At 30.9% G+C, this 10780-nt stretch overlaps 1 protein-coding gene across 1 annotated transcript in view; it reads left to right on the top strand.

The window, feature by feature from the left end:
- LOC139520057 (protein SERAC1-like) overlaps window positions 1–8757 on the top strand; it is a 32917-nt gene extending 24160 nt beyond the window's left edge. Inside the window, exons 15-17 of the mRNA XM_071312476.1 lie at window positions 3012–3194; window positions 5266–5412; window positions 8405–8757. Of these exons, the coding sequence (XP_071168577.1) occupies window positions 3012–3194; window positions 5266–5412; window positions 8405–8583 (509 nt within the window). The 3' untranslated portion in view covers window positions 8584–8757. The remainder of the gene's footprint in view (window positions 1–3011; window positions 3195–5265; window positions 5413–8404) is intronic.
- Window positions 8758–10780: the final 2023 nt, after the last annotated feature.

Raw genomic sequence — 10780 nt, forward strand, 5'->3', positions numbered from 1 at the left:
TCCAATTAAAAATCACGATATGTCTATAAACCACAAAGGACCAAAAATACAGTAACCGATGTAGTCGTAATTGCGTGTTGATATCTTGTCAATCCTACGGTTGTTTTATCTGACCAAGGACGTATAACTAACTACGTCCTTGATCTGACTAACTAACTTGATACGGAAAATGTTCTTATTTTTTTTTAAATAACCATAGTCTGTTAATTTTAAACTGTTAATATTGGAATTAGTCAAAAAGTCAAATTTCAAATCATAAATAAGTGTTCCGTGAAAATTGTTATCGAAAATCTTATTCGTTTATAATTCTTTAAAGTAATAAATTTTATTCAAATAAATTCGTATCTTCCCTCATCTGATCTGATCACCAGCATGGCTAAAGGTATTACTCCCAAAGGTATTGTGAGGGGTGTGAGGTGACACGTTCAGTTATTCAAGCGATTTCCTGTCGGGTTTGCAAGTTCATGCATCGTTTCACTTCTGTAGGTATTGATCAGTGTACACGGACGATAACTTATAACTCTCCATTTAGAACTATAAGGTGTATAATATACATCTCTGTCTTGCGTGTCCAAAAGTGATATAATATACTAGTCATTACTAAACTCATACGCTTGTTTATAAATAACATTACTGGTGTAAAGAATATTATTTATAAAAATATAAATAATACCAAAGAAAAAAAGATTTGATGAAATATAAATCTATTTACATTTTTTTCCAAGGTTTAATTTGGGAAAATGTAATATATACTCGTTGTCAATAGTAAAGGACAGATTGGAACATACCAGAAATATTGATTTAAAAAAAAATGTACGCACTTGTCGACGATTCGTTTCAATGCCTGTATAGCCGTGAAATTACGGAGCTATATTGCAATTTAAAATATATACATGTATACATTGAACATAAGAAAGAAACATACATTTTGTGTAAATCGGGGTAACAGTTTTGTAAATACGTATGCCAACAGAATGTAATCATTGAATTCGATAGACTATTGTAAACCAAGAAGAAGAAGAAGAGGACCAATTTGATTTAAATACAGGTTGATATATAACTTGCTTCGGTTCATCGAAGTTATGAACATAGTAAAATCACAAATTTATATACCAATTAGATAATTCTCGAATAAAGGAAGAAATTCGACTTCATCACAATTGTTCCGACATTCATGTAAAATATATGCAACTGGACGTACACTAACAAACCCAAGGGATGTGAATATTTTCTAGGAAAACTATTGAGTATTAAAGTTTCAAATTAATTTCGGGATTTATTTTCTTTCTTGATATTCAATGACAGCAATTTAAAGAATAAACTGCTTGTCCGCTTTAGGGGTATTCTTGCCAGTTGAACAGACTTTAAGATGACATTAAATTTGTTGTCTTTTTTTTTTTAAACATCGTTGGTCAAATAGCTAAAGTATTATACGTTGTGAGAAGTAGACTATTTTAATAAGGACGCTCCCGATTATGAATAAATTTGGTTGACGTTTTTCACACTTGAAAAGAATATCTATTTGTAATTTTTCGATTCCGTTCCAAGAGGATCCTTAAATTTCCTCTCAATTTTTTCAAACATCTTTTTTTCAAATAGCTGAAGTATTCATGCGTTGAGATTTAAAATATTTTGATGAGAACATTAATTCCTAAATAGGTAAATAAAGATCGCTTTGGATGGATTAAATTATATAATTGCAATCTGTTTGAAATATTAAAGGTTGCCGATTCTAATTTAAAAAAGTACAATTTTTAGTTCATACACTCGTGTTTAGAAGGCTATTTTTTATTCAATTAAAATAATTCAGTATTTTATCGTTACAAAAGTAATCAGAAGTCATAATTCATTTAAAAGTGAGCTTATGCAAATTATATAAAAAAATATACAACAGCTATCCAGTTATTGTGCGACCTTATTTCTCCCGTAAATTCATTTTAATTCTTTTTCTTACATTTCTGTGTCTAAAACTATAACTGACTCCCGTATATCATTCATACGAAATGTTGTTCACACCTGAAATGGTGAACCGTGACGCCTAGATGTCAATGAATGAAGATCAAAAGATTAGAATTACATAATGCTAATCTTTTAATTACCTTGAGTTTAACTACGCATTCAACATTCACTAGGTGTCACAAATTAATACACATTTTATTTCCACAGTACAAGCAAGTGAAAATGTTTGCTGGAATGACGTAAAAAGTTCAGAATACAAACATGTATTTTTTAATACACTATCGATCGTGTCAGTTTCATATGTTTGTTTAAAGTGTTTGAAGAAAAAAATCATAAAAATGTTCTATTGTATTATTTAATTTAATTACTAGAATTCGTATAAAAAATCCACACATAAATCCTACAATCTAATTTTATTAATTATCTAATTTATTAGATGGTTAACAAACAAGACTTAAATGAGATTAATTTCACTCCCGGCATGCTCAAAGACTTAAACTACGTCACATAAGTCAGGAAGTTTGAAAAAATAAAATTAATAATTCCCAATTTTCTTCTTTATTACTTTTCATATCGAAATAAAACTTGGTGAATATGTTTTTTATGGTATTATGAACATAATAAGATGAAAAGTGAAAAATCGCGAATTATCCCTTTAAAATAAATTGTTTTGCTGAGCTCAGCTGAATACGACCGCAGAGCGGAAACTAGAAAAATGCTTATTTGGCCCCTTTTTGGCTCCTAATTCCTAAACTGTTGGAACCATAACCCCTTAAATCAATCCCAACCTTCCTTTTGTGGTTATAAACCTTGTGTTTAAATTTCATAGATTTCTATTTACTCATACTGAAAACCAAATGTCTTTGGACGACGACGATGTGATACCAATATACGACTGCAAATTTTTTTGCAGTGGTATAAAAATGAAAGAAAATGCATATGCGTCATAACATAAGTATTTGAACCAATGTTTCCATTGGATGTTTAAAAAAAGAAAGAAGAAGAAAGAAAGAATTAGAATATACTATAAAATATCGACTTTTTATTTTCAGGCTTACTTATCAAACAGATTCTGTCCATTGCTGATGATACTCCAGGCCTTGACAATATAGTGAATAATACAGTGGGTGTGTTGTTTTACAGTACTCCCCATAGGGGCTCCAGTTTGGCACACCTGTCTAATCAGGCCAGTCTTATTGTAGCACCTACTGTGGAAGTCAAAGAAATGGGTAGAGGTATTAATTTAGTGATTAGATTATATTGAAGCAGCCCTTTTTAAAGCTTAGATTTTAACTATACTTGATGGACAATATATATTTTTGCTATGCCCAGTGTTTGATTTATAAAAAAAACATACCGATACATGTTTATGTAAACCTATTATTGAAGTCACTATCTGTTTTTTACTTATTCAGGTAGTCTTATGTCCAAAAGTTTGGAAAGGCAGAAATACAAATATTTTGAAAGCATATAGAACAAATAAAGGCCTAAATAGATCAGCCAATGAGCAAAAACTATATAACATTGACTTATGAGGAAGTTGCCACCTATACTTCATTTACACAATGGCATATATACCATACAGTGGGTTATTTTCCAGTGTGTAAAATTTCGCGTTATTCATTGGAAAAGGTATACAAAATATTTTGGGGGATTCAAAATTACATGTGTACAGTTTAATTGGCGGAATTTACTTTGGTGATTTTGTTCTTTCCGCAAAAATTTATACCTGGCGAAAATAACCCGCTATACAGTACTTTCATGTACGATGTTTGTATCATGTAAATAATACAAATATGAAAGTGCTGGATTTGTTTTGACATTGGATATTTGTTCAATTGCACAAAAACATATAGTTTCCTAAACTTTAACAAAAATGTTTAAATTTTGAAAATAAAGGATGCATGTTAATACATGTATCAGGGTCTCTCTTAGTTGTATAAAAACTATTTGCCTGTCTGGATATACTTCTGGTATTGTTTATTTTAAAGATTCAATGTTTAAGAAAGGCACAAGAAAAAAAACATAAAAATGTGCTGGAAAACTGCATAAATGAGTTTACCTGTAGAATACGAAAGAAAAAGTAAAACACATACTTTATTAAAAGAAATATTAAAAATTATCAGAAAATTATATATGTTCCGGACCATATGAGTATTTGGACCATACGCGTATGGTCATGACCATATGCGTATACTCATATGGTCCGACCATACGCGTATGGTCCGACCATACGCGTATGGTCCGACCGTACGCGTATGGTCGGACCATATGAGTATAATACTCGTTTGGTTATTAACGGGCCGGACCATATGAGTATTTGGACCATATAGGTATATTTATTTTTCCAAATTACATTATAAACGTTTCAATAATACAAGAACTTTATCTAAAAAAACAGTGATGGTTTAAAACATGACAATTTTTTAATTTTATAATAAAAAAAAACTACGTAAAAATTTAATATTGATGCCATAGTTAGTTTTCATCGCTAGTTACATTAGTGCATGTAGGCTTGGATGACATTCACTTCCACACGGTATCATAGCTTTTTGCATTTGCAAGTTTTGTGCACGATCTTTTTCATTTACACATTTTGTTTGCGAGTGAAAAACAAGCCTTTTTTGCAGCTGCGTACAGTGATACCGAGGTCTTTGGCAATTATGATGTCTACAGTGTTTTTAAGAAGCTCTAGATCTCAAATATCGTAAAATGGTTGACTGCAATACACCATCTTCACAACACAACTTAAATAAACTAATAGTATGCTACTTTCCAGTGACTTCTTATGTAACAGTTCATTAAGAAATTTTTGGAATTTGATTTTTTAGTCGACATATTGCCATTTACTCGTAATAACAAATCGGTTATGACCATCGGTAATGACCATCGGTATAAAATGTGTTTACTTTAAATTTGACAATTAAGTAAAATTAACAATGTGAAACTTCTTATTTTTATTTAGCTTATCTTTTTATTATAATATAACGATAAAATTACCTATATGATAGCGTCTTTTGAATGAACGGTCATACCATATGAAGAGTTTAGAAGTATTAAAAGTAAACTGTTACAGAGTGTTAATTACCCCGACCATACGCGTATGGTCCGACCATACGCGTATGGTCGGACCATATGAGTATATACCCATATGGTCATGACCATACGCGTATGGTCCAAATACTCATATGGTCCGGAACATATACAAAGGGGAGCAACTCAAGATAATACATTGTAACATTTATTTGAAATTTTATAGGAACTCTTCCGAGAACTCTTCATAACTATGCCCTTGCATTTATACAGATTCACCAATGTTAAGAAGATTGCATAAAGATTTCCAACAGCTTGTTATGGAACATGGAATTCCCTGCCTAAGTTTTGGAGAAATAGAGAAAACCCAAATAAGGACACCGAAACTGAAAATGCTCATAGTACCACCAGAATCTAGTGGTAAGAATGATTACAAGATTCATTTTATATACAGTACATATTACGGTATCCCTGTTTGTCTTTTTGAAAATTACTATGGATTTTCTACTCTAGAAAAGAATACTACAAATGTATAACTGTATTTGGAAAATAAAATTGAAAATGAAAATAGGGAATATGTCAAAATGACAACAACCCAACCAAAGAGCAACTAACAGCCTTAGGCCACAAATGGGTCTTCAAAGGCGTGAGAAAATCCTGTACCCAGAGGTGACCCTCAGCTGGCCCCTAAATGAAAATATGTACTAGTTCAGTGAAAATGGACGTCATACTTAACTCCAAAGCAGATAAATGAACTAAAATTAAAAAACATACAAGACTGACAGAGGCTCCTGACTTGGGACCAGCGCAAAACTGTGGCGGATTAAACATGTTTTGTGAGATCTCAACCCTTCCCCTATAACTCTTGCCAATGTAGAATAAAGAAACACACAGCAATACACACAGTAAAATTCATTTAAAAAGAAGTCCAAGTACGATGTCAGAACATCGGTATGTAACAAAAGAAACTAAGCAAAATGATATATAAATAAACAAAGGACTACTAGCAGTAACTGACATGCCAGCTTCAGACCTCAATAAATTTGATTGAAAGATTATGTCTTCAGCATATGAAAATCAAGTACAATACAATAAATGTGTTCGTTTCCGATGCCAAGACCATATGAGTGAATCAATATTGGTATCAAAATATGCAATCCTAAATGACCTGACAACAGTATCGTATCTATATCCCTTTTGAAATAAGTCTGTTAAAAGGTTTGGTTACCTATTGAGGTAAATGTGGACATTTGTGTGCTTTGTCAAGGATTAAACCATTAAAGATTGGGATGTGAAATACCTGAACATATAAGATGTCTGCATGTGGATTTATATTTACGATTGATGTCCTTGTACTGATGATAAACATTTAGTAAATTTTTTTACTTGTTTGTGATATTGAAAACCCAGGTGTAATAATTTTTCAGTAATACAGAGATTTCTTTCTTCAAGATATATTAACTCCATAAGATGGTGACAAGGGAAAGTCCTCATCTATAAACATGACAAATTGACAATTTGTCTGTGCTATATAGTTTTACCCTTGTCTGTCATTCCGTAATTCTGTCATTATGTCATTCCGCAACAAACCATTTTACAGAATTCTTTTCTATATGCCTTCAGATATTGGGCTAATTTTTGGTATGTGAGTTAACCATGATGAGTTACAGATCAAGTTTAAGTTTCGTTCCGGTTTGCTAATTTTTACCAACATTACGGGCTTTGGACTTTGATAAATGGTTGAAAAGCACAGTTTAACAGACTTTTTTTCTAAACGCTTTTAGATATTGGGATGATTTATGGCATGTGAGTTAACCAAGATGAGTTACAGATGAAGTTTAAGTTTTGTTCTGCTCGGCTATTTTTTTGTTGAAATAACGGGCTATGGACACTAATAAATTGTTAAAAATCAGTTAAATACAGACTTTTTTTCTAAACGCTTTCAGATATTGGGCTGATTTGTGGTATGTGAATTACCCATGATGAGTTACAGATCACGTATAAGTTTCGTTTCACCAAAATTAAGGGTTTACAACTTTGAAAATTGTTGAAAATCACAGTTATACAGTCTTTTTTTCAATACGCCTCCAGATTTTAAACTGATTTTTTATATGTGAGACTACCATCATGTTTGTGTCCACATGTGTTATTTAAATTGTAGATTTTTCAACTTTTTGAGACGGGGCCATTTGTGTCGCTTTGACTTATATAGTTTTATTCAAGCATCACCAATGAGTCTTTTGTTGAAGAAATTTGTGTCCAACATACAAAATTATAAGCTTGGTATCTTTGATTAGTTTATCTATCTATCCATCTACCAAGCATTTGACTGTTGTTTTTTGAGATCAGTATATGTTAGCATAAGCAACCTTTAGATTTTGAATATTTTCCATTTAGTCACCCAATAGTTTGAATGAACAAAAGACAAACCGGGTATAGATAAGACAAATAACTACAAACAATAGACCATCAACACTAAACACTTAAAGTAAATAAGAGACACCGATCACCAAAAAATGCACTGGCAACATCAGAGAGTGAAGAGAACTTGCTTCTTTCAAGACACTTGCTAAGAAAACAATTTTGATATGAAGACAAGCTTTGTTTCAACCTTTTTTTTGTTTGATATTTCTCACATGAGGCATTTGCTTAATTTGCCTCCATTTAGTTACTGTTCTGGTTTCAGAACTAATCAAGGTAGAAATTAAATAAGAAATTTTACACTTTTAAAGTCTGTCACTGCTCATATTGAGTGCGATTTATTTCTTTAAACTTGATATTTTGTGAATGTTACAAGCAAGTTTTCTTTAAATTTACCATACCAGACATAAAGCGACCACAAAAATCTAATTGCTGACAAATTTTATAAGCCTAATTATAGTTTTTCTGACGGCCCATTTTTCTGACCTGTGTTTGAATGTTTTCTAAAATATATTCTGTTTTGTTCTTTTAAACAATTTCAATATGCATACAATGAGCATATCTGGCAGAGCTGTTTATTGAAAACTAGGAAACACTGACATTTCGGGTTGAAATCAAATAAAAAAACTAAGAAGCCAAATTATGTCAGGTGGGAAATTTAATTAATTTATTGAAGAATCCAATCAGAGCTGAGGCATACAAATCATAAAAAATGACATATGTAAATCCAGTTAATTTATTTGTGTATCCTTACATAGGTTATACATATTATTTTCATTAGATAAACTGACTGACAATAAAGTTAGTTGTTATGATTAAGAAAACAGACACTATTTGAAATTAACATTAAAAATGTTTTCATCCTAGAAGTATTTCAATGTCTAAATATTGTCAAAATATATTTTAACCAGTGGTAATCTTTGTTTTATTTGAGAACTAAGAAAATTCTGTTCTATTAACTATTAGATTATTCTCTGAACATTTTTTGTAGATCCTGGTATTGGAGAATTCCATGCTATGAAAACCAGTCATCTGAACATATGTAAACCTTGGGATAGAGACTCAGAACTTTACACAGAAACACTTAAATTTATACGAAGATGTCTACTTCAGGGCAGGATAGAAAACATTCTCAAAGCTGGAATGACATTCAAAGACTCTGATAGATAACAGTGTGGACAGAGACAACACCATTCACTGTGCAATTCATTTGTCATATCTCATTCCTGATTCATTAATTCATACCTAATCCTTCGAAGGTTTTATCATAAGAGGTGTAGTTATCTAGTTGAAAGATGTTAGAAATATTTGTTGTTTTATTTAATAAAGGGCATTGACTTGAGGCATTATGTTTTATTCCTGATGTTTTGCTAAGATGTTTTATTCATTGCAGTCTGGTTATCACCAAGATGTACTTTCATACCCTGGCTCCAACTATCTTTTTCCCGTGTCATCTTATGAAATTTCCATCTCATTTTTCTCAGGATTTAGAAATCACACATTCTGAAAGTCGCTTTCAAGGCTAGTTAAATTTTTGTTTACAAATACTTATATATATCCTTTAACAGAATGACCATGTAAGAATTTTTTATCAAGCTTCTAGTAAAAATGCTGTACACTGTGAATGTATTTTCGCATTTATTGCTCATCAACTCCCTGTTTTAATTTTATATATTTACACATGTAATGACCCTGTATTAAATTTTCATCTAATTTTTCTAGGAAACTACATATAAAAACTACATGAAAAAAGAAATGACAATATGGCCTTTAATTGGGTCAAATATGAGTCCAAAATGAAAAAAATGCCTTACATATTTCTAGATTTGTCCTAACTGCACTATTCTACAAGGTGTTCCTGGAAATAAAAGCAAATCTCATTTTTAACGATTTATCATTGGAACAAATCACTATAACATTTTCATATGCTATAAAACTTCTTCATTTTACTTGGTTAACATCATGAACTTTCAATTATATTATATGTTCACAGTGCAATTTATTCCTAATGCATCTTACTCCTAAGTTAATTGACTCATACCTAGTCATGGATGATTTGAATAAAGGTTTAAAAGTTATTAGTTATCTACCTGGGTCCTGGTAGTTGAAAAAGATAGCTAAATTTGTTTGTTTGTTTGATTGATAAAATGTTGTAAGGCATAGTGTGTTATCTATAATGATGTTATTTTGCTTTATTCATTGTAGTTTGTTTTGGTTATTGCTAATATGTACCTATTTTAATTGCTTTAGCATGTTTTATAGTTTTTACAAGCAAAATGGTTTGCAAAGGATTTCTTTGTCTGAAGTCCAATTCTAGCTTGTTGCAAGGTATGACTAGTTTTATGTTGTGGTCATTTTTTAAATTAATAAATGATAGTCAAAGTTATTTATGAAAATTAACAAATTATAATTAGATTTATATTCTTATTTTATTTTTGTTTATATTAACTTTATTTTTACCTGAGTTTACCTGTAAAATAAATGTGTGAAAAAGTAAATAATTTTAATCACTAAATCCCCGCAAACGTAATGCACCCAATCATTATATTATAAAACTGGGTCAAATGCCAATAAGTAATTTCATAATATTTATAACATTATTTAGAAATAAATAAAAGAAATAGTAATATGCTCGTTTATAGGATTAAACACAAATTCCAGTACTATTAAAGCATTCTGTGTTGGTACCAGCTGACAAAGCAGTCAACAATGTGGTAGTGTTATGACGTAAATACTACACAGAAGTTTTTGAGAATGAAATTATAAATTCAAATACATTCAAGGCTGTATGCTCCACAGAGATTCATAAAGTAAATAGTCATGTCACTACCACAGCTCAGCTTAAGGCCTCCTCGAAAAAAAATTGAAGGTCACCACTATGTGTAGGTTACCAAAACCTGTAAATATTGTTCCTTCTCGGCCTAAAGTAAGTGTTATACTACTTTTTGTTCCGTGCTTTTAACAACGAGTTCATTATATACTATCAAAGAACTTATCTTTAATTTCTGTCATAGATTATATAAAAACAGTGGAATTTAGGGTTTTTGGAGTGGATTCTTTGGAAGTTTTAGATAAATGATAATGCTTTTGATGATCCTTTTGATTCGGTTGAAAGATTTGCATTTTCCACTATTTTATACTAAACTTCCACACAATCTTAATAAACAAAAATCTTCCTATCGAATCAAATATATATATATAGTTAGTTGTATTATAAATCTGGTTGCAAATTTGTTTGCTGCTACTCATTAAAAGCCATGTATGTTTTTTTAAATTTTAGTTCATTTATATGTTTTGGAGTTATGTGTGTCAATCATTTTCTTGAACTAGTACACATTTTGTTTAGAGGCCAACCTCTGGGTGCAAG

This window comes from Mytilus edulis, chromosome 4 (genome assembly GCF_963676685.1).
Source record: "Mytilus edulis chromosome 4, xbMytEdul2.2, whole genome shotgun sequence".
NCBI classification, from domain to species: Eukaryota; Metazoa; Mollusca; class Bivalvia; order Mytilida; family Mytilidae; genus Mytilus; species Mytilus edulis.